This window comes from Vigna unguiculata, chromosome 7 (assembly GCF_037176805.1).
Source record: "Vigna unguiculata cultivar grain cowpea cultivar isolate G323 ecotype 2 chromosome 7, ASM3717680v1, whole genome shotgun sequence".
NCBI classification, from domain to species: domain Eukaryota; kingdom Viridiplantae; phylum Streptophyta; class Magnoliopsida; order Fabales; family Fabaceae; genus Vigna; species Vigna unguiculata.
This window is the reverse complement of record NC_140798.1, coordinates 198,611-213,967: the sequence shown is the minus strand read 5'-3', so window position 1 is coordinate 213,967 and position 15,357 is coordinate 198,611. Positions and strand designations below refer to the sequence as shown.

The 15,357-nt window shown below is 35.3% G+C and overlaps 3 protein-coding genes across 4 annotated transcripts; 2 read left to right on the top strand and 1 right to left on the bottom strand.

Moving 5' to 3' along the window:
- Positions 1-128: 128 nt before the first annotated feature.
- Positions 129-7,238, bottom strand: LOC114189573 (acylamino-acid-releasing enzyme-like). Of its 2 annotated transcripts, none has more exons than XM_028078179.2 (18): positions 7,066-7,238; positions 6,602-6,706; positions 5,972-6,287; positions 5,434-5,658; positions 5,126-5,350; positions 4,935-5,003; positions 4,249-4,387; positions 3,725-3,876; positions 3,553-3,635; positions 3,342-3,463; positions 3,169-3,247; positions 2,313-2,490; positions 1,751-1,811; positions 1,494-1,616; positions 1,210-1,407; positions 665-733; positions 494-570; positions 129-421 (listed from the first exon to the last, which is right to left on the bottom strand). In XM_028078179.2, exons 2-18 carry the CDS (start codon positions 6,696-6,698, stop codon positions 313-315), a joined length of 2,322 nt encoding a protein of 773 aa, XP_027933980.2. In that variant the 5' UTR covers positions 6,699-6,706; positions 7,066-7,238; the 3' UTR covers positions 129-312. The 2 variants fall into 2 exon arrangements, with proteins under 2 accessions (XP_027933980.2, XP_027933979.2); XM_028078178.2 differs by lacking the exon at positions 7,066-7,238 and adding an exon at positions 6,819-6,837.
- An 865-nt stretch (positions 7,239-8,103) lies between these two features.
- On the top strand, positions 8,104-9,468 carry PNSB5 (NAD(P)H dehydrogenase 18). The gene is made up of 5 exons (XM_028079688.2): positions 8,104-8,375; positions 8,468-8,531; positions 8,908-8,970; positions 9,051-9,109; positions 9,178-9,468. Exons 1-5 carry the CDS (start codon positions 8,169-8,171, stop codon positions 9,406-9,408), a joined length of 624 nt encoding a protein of 207 aa, XP_027935489.1. The 5' UTR covers positions 8,104-8,168; the 3' UTR covers positions 9,409-9,468.
- Positions 9,469-10,876: 1,408 nt separating this feature from the next.
- Positions 10,877-14,822, top strand: LOC114191666 (serine/threonine receptor-like kinase NFP). The gene is made up of 2 exons (XM_028080998.2): positions 10,877-12,197; positions 13,530-14,822. Exons 1-2 carry the CDS (start codon positions 11,043-11,045, stop codon positions 14,265-14,267), a joined length of 1,893 nt encoding a protein of 630 aa, XP_027936799.1. The 5' UTR covers positions 10,877-11,042; the 3' UTR covers positions 14,268-14,822.
- The last annotated feature ends 535 nt before the right edge of the window (positions 14,823-15,357 follow it).

Genomic DNA, 15,357 nt, shown 5'->3' with positions numbered 1-15,357 from the left:
TAGTGGTAAGTGGTATCTAGTGGTACCCACGTTAAACATCTTCATATATATCATATTCTTCAAGTGATTTATTATAACCTATATTATTACTGTATAAAAGAGAAATATTTAAAGATAAAAAGTAAAAATACATTTAAAATTTTTAAATTTAAATATTTGATAATGAAATAGTAATAAATAGTTGGTGAAAATTAAGGGGAATAGGCAAAATAAATAAAATATGTTGACACCATTGTTTCCAACACGTTTCTAGCAGAGGGTAATAAATAGTCTGGTCCTCATTTTTATTATAACAAATAGTTGGCGACATTTTTAATCCTTCATGGCTCTATCCATTACTTGTGATTCACTTGCCCCGTGTTTACAGTACTTGTTGAACCACACCCCAATGTTAAGAAAAGATTCCAAGTCAGATTGTGGCCTGCAAAAATATAACATAAAATAAGTTAAAATCAAGAGTGATTCTCTCATTCTAGTGGTAGCCTTTCTCTACCTTTTGAGTGCATGAACATCATTTTGAAACATAATGATTTTGACATCTACTCCTTTCTCCTTCAAAGCCCGAGCATACTGCACATTTAAACAGTTGAAGTTTTACTGTCAATAGCACCAATAAAGATGGCAATTCCTGACTGTAACTATCTAAAAGCTCCTAAGTACTTACTTGCAACCCATCATAAATTGGAACACGAACATCGTGGGCACCTAATAGGAATAGTGTTGGTGCTTTTACCTGCAGAACTCATCAAAATACAAACATATAATTCCAGAATTCAACTGTATCCAGTAGGAGTTTTAAGGTGACAATCTCAGCATGTATCTTAAGATGAAAAAAAAAAAAAAAACTACCTTTAAGAGGTCAATCTGTCCATGTAAATACTATATAAACTACTTCATATATAGAATCAATAGAAAGGACACAAAGGAAAAAAGGAGATGGAAGTTAAGCTTCATTTGCAAGTGAAAAACAATATGGTCCACTCAATTTGCTCAAAAGATTAACAACGGTTGCAAGGATTATCATCGGTAACAGAAGTAATGAGATGTCTATGCCTCTACATTCTTATACTGCAATGAGCAAAGGGTTTTTTATGGTTTTCTTTTTAATGATCAAGGTAGATTTCATTTTTCAATATGATTTTGTTAAGAGCTCTTATACATACCAGCAAAATTCAATCTACAAGAGTTTATTCAGCTCAATTTACATACCTTGGAAACGTGTGAAAGGGGAGACTTGTTATAAAGGAGAGTCAAATCATCTGCAGAAGGTGGTTCAGTAAAGCAATTTCTGGCAGTGGTTCCACAAGCTTCTACATAGCACCAATCAGGGATATCTGTTGTTCCAATCATCATTGCAAGGTTACAAACAGGATTGATTGCAGCCGCTGCTACAAACTTGTCCGGTGCCTGCAGCAAATGCAGAGTTTGTATGTTACAGCAAATTGATGATGCAACATGTGAGATAAAAACATCTATGAAGTGAGTTATTGCACCTGGCCAATCAACTGGGTTGTCAGAAAACCACCATGTGAAATGCCCATTACTGTAATCTTAGATGGACCAGCAAGACCCAAGTTGATGACATGATCTATGGCAGAGAGAACATCATTGACATCCTATATATGAAAAACTAAAATTAAGTTCCGACCCAGAAAATCTAGTGTATATATATATAGCTAGACTAGCTTATAAATTAAAGCTTTGCTTCTATGGCATAATCTAATCAAAGTATATAGAAAATAATAAATACCTGAGACCCAACATTCCCTGGAAGAGATTGCAATGCTTCCTCACCGAATCCTAATGAACCTCTGAGAAATAATAACATATATGAAACCTCAAAATGGACGATTAAAAACAGTCTTTATCCATGCTTTGACATTTAAAGGTTCTTTAAGCTCTACTAGTTCATAATGAGTTTCTTATGGGTATCCACATTTATTTCCCATTCCAGTATCATATTGAGTATATTTTACTTTACGGAAAGCTATTTAAATTTCATATATGCTAACATTCTCATTTAAACTCTATAAACTTATTCAGCAAAGAGTCGTGTTCTTTATTTTCTCTGGTATTCTAGTTTTTTCCTACTGTAAACTTGCTTCCTTTTCTAAGGATTCAAATGATAGGTTCTACAACCAAAAAAGAAATCTAAAAATATTTCAGGAATCAATTGAAAGAGTCAAAAATTGGCATAACAATAGTTTTTGGCCCAAAGACTTGTATCTGTTTGAGGTCAGGCCATTCATCTCTCTTGGCATAACAATACTGAATCAAACTAATGCTTGGAAGTTCAAGAATATGTTGGCTACCTGTAATTTACAATCAGCAAGCTGTATCCAACTGTAGATAGAAAAGCCAAATACTTAGAAAAGTATGACAAAGAGACGTCTTGGGGCCCTCCATGAAGGATCACAATTAACGGATCAACTTCAATCTTGCTATTGGTTTTAGAAGACACAAATATAGCTTCAAAAGGTTTTGTAGCACCTGAAATTAAAATTAAAATAGATAGATATTAGAGTCAATTGACTGGTTAATAAATTTGAAGAAGATTTATTAATAGGGCGTAATTAATAAGTGTGTTTCTGAAGTACTATATCACCAAATAAGTGGTTGTATTGTATAAGACAATCTTGATCAATTTATCAAATCAAATACTTTCAATAGTCACATAACACAAAGTTCTTTTATGCTTTCTGTTAAATGGTTATCATAGCTCCCTTATAGTGAACATATAAACTATCTTCATTTCTAATTTCCTGTTTCTTCTTGTTTCTTTGTCAATAAAATCAAGATTTTATGCAAGATATAAGACATAGTATTATCTTCAATGCACCAATCAAAAGCTAGCTTTTGTTCATTTTCTTTTTTGGGAGAGGACATGGTGGGGACAGTGCATGTTGGGGAGAGTGGGGGGAACAATCAGAGTATGATTTTCAATAGTGAATTTAGTCCTATATGTATAAATTTTCATCACATGAATCAGGTTAATTCTCCTCATTATTGACGAGAAGTATGATTGAATTTCATATGATTCAATAGGATACCTTATCAATTGGATTCTGAGAAAATACAGATGCAAATGAAAGCATATCTGAAATTTCATTAAGTCATTCAACTTAGCACTGAATATCTACGCCTAAGAAACCAGAATAACTAGAAAACCTTTTGTTTGACCATCATGAGCGTCCTTGACTGAGATCCTCAGTATACTAGACTGGAGAGAGGACAGCATAGATCTAACCTGCAGCCAAAATCCTATGATTCACTTCTAAATAGAATGAAATATGTTTGGAACAATGACTTATGATAATATCTGACAAGAAAATAGAACAAACCTTGTCAGAGCATCTGAATATGGGACAAGATATATTTGACCAACTCCATGTAGTATTGTTTGTCTCCTTCTCAATGGCCTTTCCATACTTTATTTGAGCAACATCAACCGGACTGCTGGAAACTGAAAAAGGATCGACAAAGAAAAAGGATAAAACATATTCCTCCACTTCAAAAGTCCCAGGAATTGACAAATTGAGCAGTTGTTTTTACTGGCAACAATATTGTTCCCATCCAATGTAAGAAGATTCCACGAGAAATTTGGATCTGCTGGGCTGATATGTACTATCTCCCCACTATAATGTGATGAAAAAAGAGTTGATAACAAAGAATAGACAACCTTTGATAAATGGAACAAAAAACATTCCTGTTGTTATTTACTTACCTCAGCACATTCACTGAGAGCAGAACTTCACTGCTGTGCCAGATGGATGAAATAATCACTGTGCAGTTGTCAGATAACCAAGGATTACTATGAATAGTGGTACAATAAAGCCCAGGAAAGCAACCGTCTTCAGCGCACATCACAACAGGAATCTCCAAAATCGATTAGAAAGACCTGAGTTATTAACTGAAAACAATATGCACTAATTGACCTATGTTTAGATCTCACTAAGAGAAGGGGTAGGATGAAGAAGAAAAAAAGAATCTTATTTATAGTATCAATCAAGTATCATATCATGATTTGTTTTGTAAAATAGCAAGGATCCTCAATACTAGCATAAGCAATCTGAAAATCACAAATGAAAAACTACATGGCCTATGTGTATCTAACAACTTGGACTTGAATCCAGTGTATTTAATAAATGAACTAGATGAGAAAGAAAAAACAGGTTCACTCTAAGTTATTAAAGAATGCAGTTAAACCAAATACATTAAAATCAAACTGGCCATATAGGAACAGCTTACGATGTCATAAATTTTGGAAGATTGGAAAGGTTTTCCATTAGTTGGCCAATCGATTCTGTGAAGTGAATTTGTAGCATTATGCACACGAGAGTCCACAGCACTTCTTGCAGATAAAAACACAAGAAATTTTCCATCTGGACTGGTGAAAAATTCATGAATAACGGTCAGAATTTTAAGGACACAACTCATGTACTAATATTTGTACTAATATTTCTCAACAAGTAATATAGTTTCATGAGCTAATATTTGATTAACTCGAGACAAGTCACTTTGTTCATATAAAATATTAGAAAATAATGACCACGGGAAAGTAAGAAGAGACAGTGTTATAAGAAAGGAATAGAAAAACATAAATTTAATGCAGATCCAAGAAACCTATCCTTTGGCTACAACCACCATCCACCAGATACAAGAATTTCAAGCCTTACTGCCACAATCTGTTGACTTGACATGATTTGAGATAGCAATAACTTGATCCTTCTTCTAGTCATCTTCATCTTTTGAAATGTTTCCATTTTCTTGTGAACAAAATCACAGTTATATACACCAAAAACTTCACGGAAAAATGTTTTCCACCCTCAATATTTTGAAACAAATGGAGATTAATTAATACGTGCACAACCAAAACCTAATAACTATTGGATAAAAAGTCTTAAAACATGTGATTCAACCAGTGACCAGCCTACCTGAACCGTGGAAAGAATGCACTGCTTATAGTTTGAGTAAGGTTCAGCGCATGAAATTCTTCAGTTGACCTACATGTAAAACATTGTTTTCATAATTCAATTCAGAAATAACCAACTTTGCAATAAGTAATTATATTCAAATAGAGTCCCAAAACAATAAGAGTTGATAAGGTCTTACTAATGCGACTTACTGGAGCACTGTTTTATTAGATTTTGACTCATGATGCAGTGCTCTTAGTCTAACAGCATATAATGCACAAGGTCTGTTGGAGCAATACTTCATGCCAAGCTTTCTTGGCTTGGATGACCACCCAACAAAAACAAGGTATTGTTCTGAGCCTTCACTAAATGGAGCCCACACAACTTGGCCAATACTCAAAGATTTGTCAATTCCTTTGACTTCTTGGACCTCTCCACTGTAAAATACAAACCAAACTAACATTCCTATATAAGAAGCATATCAAAATATAATCCCTCATTGAAATGAATTATGAAAAACCTGTTGATGTCGATAACAAATAGTGCAGGCTGTCTCTTTCCAGCATATGTTTCTCCCCAGTCCTCCTCCCAGTCCCCTTGACATTTCCAATAACCTGAATCCTTATCTGCACAACCACCTATCTTGTAACCCCCCAAACCATTAAATGTGGGCTTTGCAGGAGAGGGCCCTTCTGCTACATATGCTATACATGTTTCATTTATGTTCCACGAGACACCCTCAAACCTAAACCATATAAAATAGGAAAAACCAATGTCATTGCATGGCATGAAGGATCTACATTACTGTAGTAATAGTTTAATGAGCTAAAAATAATAACATTTTAACATTGAATAATGCCAAACTATGCTGTGCAGATACAGGTACAAGTATTGAATACAATATTATATACACACATATAGGAATTAGACTGTAAAGATTCAATATAAAGAGAGTCACATAATACATGTATTGATATCCGGTGCATATGGTTACACAACTAATTTTGAAGTAACCAAGCATCAAAGGCACAAAAAGACATGAATAACACATCACTTACCATCCATCATTGTATACTGAGCCATGCAGTGATTGAGGAATGTGAAACTCCTTCTCCATTCGAGAAGCGCTCCAAATCTGAAAGCAACAAGGAGCTTCATTCTCTGAATTTCGAATCACTAAGAGCTTTGAGCCAGACGGTGATGGAACAATCATAGACACGCCAGAAATCTCTATTGGAAACGGAGCCCACAGAAACTTCACAGAACTGTCCATTTCTTTTAGAATGTTACAGGACATGATGGATGTCCTCCTCGTGTTTGTTAAAAGATCTGGTTGGGAAACTGCAAACATTCCTTGCAAGTGCAACCCTGGAGCTATAGACAAAAGGGTAAAATATCAATTTTGCTAGCAATGCAATGGAACTATCACAGATCAATGAAATAAATGAACTATGTTTCGATAAACTTCTCAACAATAATTAATGGAGAAGAAAACAATAAGAATGCAAAATGAAATAAATTCTTCTCCTGAGAGCTTAAATTAGCTAATGCATGAATTGCTTCACAAAAAGCTCTCTCATTAAGTTTCTTCATCTAATTTTAACTTATGTGAGTTATTTCTAGTTTTCTCCTTTTAGTCTAATTGAAAAGTTCATTGTTTTTCAAAGAAGGCAACAAATGAGACTTACAGCTAAAAAACCATGCCTTGTCAATGTTGGGAATACTGGTGAACTCTTGAAGTAAGTTGGAAAAGTGAGCATAGTCATCCTCAGCTTCCTTATGCATTTCCAAGCCTGAAACAAAAGCACCAAAGATCATTGCAATTAGCTTGCTAGTTGCTTTATAAAGGATAAATACACTTTTGTTTCTTTAATGATGCAGATTAGCCTACAGGGGAATCAACACCTTGGTGCATAAAAGATGAGAAATAATATAGTGAAGAACATGAATGAACAGTGCAGTGGCATTAGTTAGTGAAGTATAAAAGGGTGGCAATTGGTAAGCGATACAGGGAAGGGAAAAAGTTTCCTTTTTTATACAGAGAATGAAAAAAAAAATACATCGGAAGATGAGCTGATGCTAAAAGGAAGTTAATGAATACTGCAGGATTCAGTATTGAAGAGGTTAATGAGGAGAGAGTATGTAATGGTACCTTTGATTGGTGTGAACTGTGTGAATGAGTGGAGTACTAAATGCAATCAAAGGAAAACGGAACTGTGTTTAAGTTTGATGGAAAGAGAGAAATACAGGTTTTTGTAGTGTCTTGTTTGACTCTGAACACACAGAGAGACAGAGAGAGAGGGTGGTGAAATTAAGAATAGTGAAAATATGTTTTTTTCTGAAGGGGGAGAGTTTTTTATTCATCCAAAAAAACTTATTTATTATACTTTGATATTTGTAATTTACTAAATATCTTTTTCTTGGTACAGCCTTGTCATTGTCTTGTATAGATACTTTTTTTAAAGTGTTATTAACATCAGTGCTCAAGTTGATTTTAATAATTTATTTTTCTTTAACATACAGTACAGGAATCTTTAAAAAAAAATGTTGGAGATCCCTCTAGAATTTCTTTTCCAAAGTAAACTTGTTTCCAATTCATGAAAGAAAACCGTTTCTCACTCATACACCAATTCTGAAGGGCTTGCTTAACAATTTCACATGTCAATCCCTGTATAATTAATTTGAAATATATTTATAAATTATTAAATTATAATGAAAATGCTATAACCTAATGAAATAAACCTAGTATTATTAATTAAAATAAACTTATTTCATTTTTTCTATAAGATTAGATTTTTTTTATTCTAAATAATATTGGTTTGGAAAATAATTATACATATAGACTCAGTGCCAATTTAACTACACAGTTAGATATTATATGAAAATGATAATTTAAAATATGCAAAATAAAATAACAAGAGAAAAATTATGTATACAAGGGAAAGAAAAAGGAAAACTAATACTAATTTTATTAATAATTAAAAGAAATAAATATTAGAATACACAAACATAAATCATCATGTACATTAGGCTAGTATTTAAGGTCTTTCTATCAAAAGAAGAATAACATAAAAAAAGTACTGTTAATAACTATTTTGAAGTTATATTAAATAATTATCTCTTTCTTGTCCCAAAACAGTTATAGTATAACAAAGTTGATAAGATAATTGAATATAAAATTTGTAGTGTTGTTGTGTGGAGCATGTTATATAGGATGAGATAGATAGATAGACACAGAAGAAAGAAAAAGCAGAGATGGCAGTGTGTTCCTCACTCTCACTTCTTCCTCCCATCCCTTCTCAACCCAAAACATTCTCGTATTCTCAAACACCACTCACCAAGATCTTCACCAACGGTAACACCCCAACAAGGTTGTTCTTGTTGAAAGCTGGTTTCAATGAGATAGAGCCTGACCTCAATGAAGATCCTAGAGACGTATATGCCACAAATGGAATTGATGCTGTATATCTTCTCAACCATTCTTCTGCTTTCTTCTCTTTTCTTCTACCCTTTTGTTTCCATTATCACTTTCACTTCTTTCATGCCAATATCAGGATGATTTTGAGTATGGAATTTATGATGGTCACCACACTTACTATGAAGGAGAAGAACAGAAACGTCTGTGTTTTTCTTTCTTACTTCAACTTTCTTTTCACTCTTTTTCATCACTGTCATTCTTTTTTATCTTGCTCCGTACCATGAACAAAAAGATTAAAATGAATGATGTAGAAATTTGTAAGAGAATTATGGGGTTCATTCCCTTGACATCAGAGCATCATCATATACTTGATGAATCCATAAAATACCGATATGGAATAGAAAACCAGATAATAAAATTCACCGAATAAAAATGGTTAAGTGCCTAAATGTATAATTCAGACATGATTTTAACAGGTAGGTTGGTACTTTATTCTATATCTGTAAAGTTTGATGTCAGGTTTGTCTAAGTGCATACTTTTCTGATGACAAAGTTGATGGTGAATATTCATTTCAGGAACATTTTGGGGTTCAATTATGGAAGAGATAGCAGCAGCAGAACCCCCCACAGGATTCCAGGGTGTGTTTTTGATTATCATTCACAACATTTTCAATATATATAATGGTCTTTTTTATCTTATTATCATTCATTTTATGCAGGGCTTATGTCATGGCTCTTTCCACCAGCCATTGCTCTTGGAGTGTACTTCAATGTTCCGGTAACAGAATGTGCATTTGCATTGTTAGTTTTGTATAACTTTGTGATTAACAAGTTTCAATTTTTCAGGGGGAGTACTTGTACATTGCAGCAGGCGTATTTGTAATCGTATTTTGCATTATTGAGATGGATAAACCTGATAAACCCCACCACTTTGAACCTCACATATACAATATGGAAAGAGGAGCTCGAGACAAGTTGATAAATGACTACAATACCATGAACATATGGGAGTTCAATGAAAAATATGGTGACCTGTGGGATACTACTATTCAGAAGGACGACATAACCAAGAGATAATTGTATATATTTCATCACTTATAATGACGATTGATTCCAAATATAGCCATTTCAATTTCATATTCTGTTTTCACTTTTTACTTTTCCCATTTTTCTGTTTCAAGAGGTGTATGTCCTTTTTTTTTTTTCTTTTTACCTTCTTATTTGTAAACAGAAACTTAAGTTCTATTTTACTCATACATAGACCATTATAAATGTTCCAAGGTAACAACACGCAAGTCAAAAGTTTTATGATGACTTCTGGTATGCTATGGTGTCATGGCATCTTCTGGTGATGGCTTGACTTCTAATATTTGCCAACAAAGTCTAATATCTATCGGTTAGCTTTGTAATCTTTAAAGAAAATGGAAGCTTATCAGATATTTATGCTATAATCTAGAACATCTGTTACATTAGAAACGAAAAATCTGCAGTCAGAGAGCACAACGCTTTTTGCAGAGATTAACCTGAGCAAGTGTTTTGAGACATTATAAATAGAGATTAACCTAGAAGATGAAAAATAATTTCTAAAACCTTGATGTGCTGTAGATAATGCAGTTCATTTGACTCGAACCTTCATTGATTCTTTGGCCAGCTTTTATAATTCCAACCAATAATGTGCTTTTCCATATTATATAAATAACTTAAATTATTAAGATAAAACTCTAAGTTTGAATAGAAAAATAATACCATGTTCAGTGGAAGAATAAAAGTTCAGTGGATGCCATCAGTAAAGTTTGGTATAACATATTCTATAGTAAAGATTGTTCTACTGTGTTAAGTATTGATTTTTCTAATCACCATTTTTATGCATTATTTCTTTTACTGCTGAAATACACTGCATTCCATTTCCAATCCTTATCTCTTATTGTCAACTTGTGAAGGTCACTTTGGAATGTAAATGAGGCCACATAGCGGTCCTTAGTTAAATACATCGAACCAAAATTGATTTTTCTGCCATAAACTGCTCGAAAGTTGTGCTATGAGCCAGTCAAACCATTAAAATTCCAGGTGCCATCTCATCAATAATGGAAGTCTAGATCGTTAAGGTCAACTTCTAAGACTTCTGGGATCAAGTTTAGTTTAAGAAATGACACCAAGTTTGACATTATTTCACATGCACTAATTCATTAATTATTAAACACCTGGAATAATAACTACTCTCGGTCAATTTTCTGCATAGTGCAGACTCCACTTCTAGTTCTCTACCTGGTTTTACACGTCTGAAATTTCTTCCCTCTCAGTCTTTATATCCCCAAACCAAAGATAAGTATGAAATGAAGGTAATAAAATTGGAAAACATTATTATAATGTAATGTAATTGTCTCAAAGAGAGAGAGAGAGAGAGAGAGAGAGACAAGATTACAAGATTTTGAAGCTTGATCATCAGTTCTCTCAGTTTCAGTTTACTGTATAAATTGTATTAAATTATTAAAAGCCAAAACTTTAATGATTAGAATCGTGTGCCAGAAGGCAGCTGTAGAAAATGGAACACCCTTCATCAAAAGGAATCTGAAAATTCATTGTTCAAACATCTTGACCAGAATTTAGACAAACTTGTCACACAACACAACATAAACATTAAGAAGAAGAAGACGATGACTCGAATATAAACCCAGAACCCCAAAACAAAACCAACCACCTACACAAACACAATGACACCCCTCAAAATTCATCACTTCCTCCTTCTCATGTTCATCTTCTTCTTCTTCTTTTTGCTCCCATCTTCCCACGCCCAAACGCCACGTCAGATGAACAACACGGGCTTCACGTGCACGGGCACCCGCACCTGCGCCGCCTACGCCTTCTACCGCGCCTCCGCCCCCAACTTCCTGGACCTGGCCGCCGTGGGCGACCTCTTCGAGGTGAGCCGCCAAATGATCGCCACGCCGAGCAACATCTCCTCCGTGTCCTCCGCCCTGGTCGAAGACCAGCCCCTCTTCGTCCCCCTGAGCTGCTCCTGCAATCCTGTGAATGCCACCTTTGGTTCCCTCTCCTACGCCAACATCTCCTACACCATCCAACCCAACGACACCTTCTTCGTCGTCTCCACCTACAAGTTCAACAACCTCACCACCTACCCTTCCGTCGAAACCGTCAACCCTACCTTGGTCGCCACCAACCTCTCCATCGGCCAGGTCACCATCTTCCCTGTCTTCTGCAAATGCCCCGACACCAACAACACCAATTACATGATCTCCTACGTTGTGCAACCCGAGGACAACATCTCCTCCATTGCCTCAGCTTTTGGGGTTCAGGAACAAGCTATAATTGACGTCAACAACGACACGCTATATGACTACGACACCATTTTCATCCCTGTGGAGCAGCTTCCGTCTCTGTCGCAGCCTGCGGTGGCTCCGGCTGCGCCGCCTGGTGGGAATGGGACTGAGAGTGGGAGTGGGAGTGGCAGGGATAGGACGGGAACTGTTAGAGGGTTGGGGATTGGGTTGGGGGTCGTGGGGTTGTTGCTGGTGTTGGTGAGTGGGGTGTGGCTGTGGAGAGAGTTTGTGATGAAGAAGAGGCTGGGAGATGAGGATGAGGATGTGGAGGGAGGGAAGAAGAAGGTGTATTCGGGAGGGAAAGAGGGTCAGAAAGGTGGTTTGGATTTGAAACTGATGGCGAATGTATCGGATTGTTTGGACAAGTATAGGGTTTTTGATATTGAGGAACTGGTGGAGGCCACGGATGGGTTTGATGAAAGGTCCTTGATTGAAGGATCCGTTTACAAAGGGGAGATTGATGGGGAGCTCTTTGCCATCAAGAAGATGAAGTGGAATGCCTATGAGGAACTCAAGATCTTGCAGAAGGTAACCACTCACAACACCAATATCTCTTCCTTAGTCCTTTTCTCACATTCTTGCAGAACATCACTCGTTGTTTGTTCTTCATTTTCATCTGCCATCACTTTACAGAGTTTTAGGATCATTTGTGATTGGAATTTGGATTAAGGTGTGAAACTGAATTCTGTACATGTTTGAATTTAATTTCTCTGACAAAATTTGCATTGCTAATCACCTGAAAATTATGGTAAGCTTAAGTTTTGAGGAAGTTATTGTCTCTTTGTTTTAGAAAACTGTTATGAATTTTAAAAAACTTAATATTATGGTATTTGTTGTTGGATGAGAATAGAAAAAACGTTATGGGTATGAATTATTTTCTTTTAGAATTTAACTTCCATGCAACATAATCAGTCAAACTTTTTATTGATGTGTCTCTTAAGAAAAGTAATGAAAAGATCAATAACTTGTGCTAGTTCCTGGTGTTATTCCGGATACGGCAGAAGCAAATATGTAAGAACAGATTGAAATTTGAAACAGTCGATGATAAGGTTAGAGTCAAAAGAACTTTACTTTGAATAAAATAGGGTGGGAGTTAATGAATATCTTATGTTGATGATTTAATCAGATGATATTAAGTGAAGTGACTTGTCTGATGAGTAGTCAACCTGCCACTAATTTTTATAATTTAGCATAATCAAACCAAGGGAATAAACCTCTAGATACCCTGGAGATACAGAATTATTTTAATACTCGGAACAAAAATTGATCGGAATCTGGCTTGAGAATTAATGATTCTGTTGTTGCTGTGCGAACAAACCTTCATTTGTAAAGCAACTTGTCTGAATGGATTTGTAAAACTTTGTCAGACTTGATTTATGTTGGTGATTGTCCATGTTCATTATTTTCATGTTTGTATGTCAGAAACGCATCAATCTAGAGGAATAAAACAATAGTGGTTGACGGCATAGTTGCTTCTAGGTATTTAATAAAAGATGTTTCCAACTTTGTCATATTTTTCAGGTCAGGGTTAATTAATACTATTATAGAGTATGGTGTCAATGATTTAACTAAAAAGCAGCACGTCAGGTGCAGTTAAAAGCACAACGAAAGACAAAGTCGCCGCTTACCTTTTTGTCTCTATCCATTTCATGACAAATTGGTTAATACGTATTCCCATTTGAGCCCTTAGGTAGTGGTTGAATTTAGGTGGTTACATTTCTAATGAACAAGTATCAAAATAATAGTATAATAGGCTACTAAGTATCCATGTAAGAGTTTTAGCACTGGGTTGATTATATATGTGAAGCATGATTGATGCTTGAGTGGTTGATTAACAATGTGTGATTTTCTGTGTTGAAGGTAAACCATGGGAATCTGGTGAAGTTGGAGGGATTCTGCATAGACCAAGAAGAAGCAAACTGCTATCTAGTGTATGAATATGTGGAGAATGGATCTCTATACTCGTGGTTGCATGAGGAGAGAAAGGAAAAGTTGAACTGGAAAACAAGGCTAAGAATAGGCATTGACATTGCCAATGGCCTCCAATACATCCACGAGCACACAAGGCCACGAGTTGTGCACAAAGACATAAAGAGCAGCAACATTCTGTTGGACTACAACAAGAGAGCGAAAATTGCAAATTTTGGGCTTGCAAAGTCTGGAATGAATGCCATCACCATGCACATTGTGGGAACACAGGGCTACATTGCCCCTGAATATCTGGCTGATGGAGTGGTGTCCACAAAGATGGATGTGTTCTCTTTTGGTGTTGTGTTACTTGAACTAATTTCTGGGAAGGAAGCCATTGATAAGGAGGGAAATCTGTTGTGGGCAAGTGCTATGAGAACCTTTGAAGTGGAGAGTGAGCAAGAGAAGGCTAGGAGACTGAGGGAATGGATGGATAAGGACATTTTAAGGGAGACATGCTCAATGGAAAGTTTGATGGGTGTTCTCACTGTTGCAATTGCTTGCTTGCACAAAGACCAGTCAAAGAGGCCAAGCATAATGGACATTGTCTATGCACTCTGTAAAAGTGAAGATTTGGGCTTTGACATCTCAGATGATGGCCTTGGCTCACCACGGGTGGTGGCTAGGTAGATGGTTTCTGGTGCTCACTCATCTCATCTCTTTGGTTTTTGGTTAGAGAGACGTCTAGATTCACTACTGGAAATTTTTTGTGTTGTCCTTTGCTGAGCATTAAGATTAGTGTATTTTGAAGTAGAGGAACAAACAACGTAGAAAAATTCAGTAGAGAATCCAAATTTGTAAGAGAACCATGTGGATAATTTTATCCCAAGAAAACCATTTGGGTTTTTTGGTGATCTCTGGCTTTTGTAAACTTTTAGGTCTTCTTTTTGCCATGGATATGCTGACCACAGAAAAGGATTTAAGAGACCCTCAATAAGCATTAGGCATTTCTTCCTACATCCCATCCCATACAAATAGGCCTTTCTGAACAAAAATTTTACGAGGAAGAGAGAAATAATGGACTGTATATCACATGGTTAGGTAGGTTTGGACACATGCTGTAGAACCAACTACTTGTTTTTATACTGTAACAAGGTCGTGTAGTTATATGTATACATATTAAACTGGTGAATTAGTGTAATTTTGTGATACAGTGAAAAATGCAACATACGTAGTGTTCTACAATGTTTATTTTTTTTTTTCAGTATGTAGACATGTTCGTTAGCACAGTGCTTGGAATAGAAATCGGTTAAACATCATAGTTGAATCTCATCTTGCATCTCAGATCGGTCGGGAAATATGTTCTGAAACAGTAAGTTAATTCATGATAAAAGAAGGTTATCGAGCATAAAAACTAACTGTACTTTTATCTTTTAAAGGATTAAATAACAAACATAAAAAATTGTACCTTTAATTAAAAATAGAGAAAAATGTTTTTTTTTTCACCGGTTGCACCCGTTAACAACTCATTTTAGAGATATTTTGGTTATTAAAAAAGTTGTTTTTTGTATTTTTAAAGAATAAAATGATAGATATAAAATATGTGTAAAAAATTATTGAATGTCAAAATAATATATTTTAAAATAATCACACATGCATATAATAAGCCTTAAGCCTTTAACCGTAGATTGTCTTGACTATTAGGTAATCCTATTGGTATTAGATTATTTATTACGATATTTTACCGATGATAAAGTCAATATATTACCGATGATAAGGT

Coding starts and splice junctions, on each gene's coding strand:
- LOC114189573 (XM_028078178.2), bottom strand. Junction 3,464..3,552: donor TGGGAACAATATTGTTGCCA/GTAAAAACAACT, acceptor ATCCTTTTTCAG/TTTCCAGCAGTCCGGTTGAT. Junction 3,248..3,341: donor TATTCAGATGCTCTGACAAG/GTTTGTTCTATT, acceptor TTTTGGCTGCAG/GTTAGATCTATGCTGTCCTC.
- PNSB5 (XM_028079688.2), top strand. CDS start 8,169: ATGGCAGTGTGTTCCTCACTCTCACTTCTTCCTCCCATCCCTTCTCAA. Junction 8,376..8,467: donor CCACAAATGGAATTGATGCT/GTATATCTTCTC, acceptor TGCCAATATCAG/GATGATTTTGAGTATGGAAT. Junction 8,532..8,907: donor TGAAGGAGAAGAACAGAAAC/GTCTGTGTTTTT, acceptor TATTCATTTCAG/GAACATTTTGGGGTTCAATT.
- LOC114191666 (XM_028080998.2), top strand. CDS start 11,043: ATGACACCCCTCAAAATTCATCACTTCCTCCTTCTCATGTTCATCTTC. Junction 12,198..13,529: donor AACTCAAGATCTTGCAGAAG/GTAACCACTCAC, acceptor TCTGTGTTGAAG/GTAAACCATGGGAATCTGGT.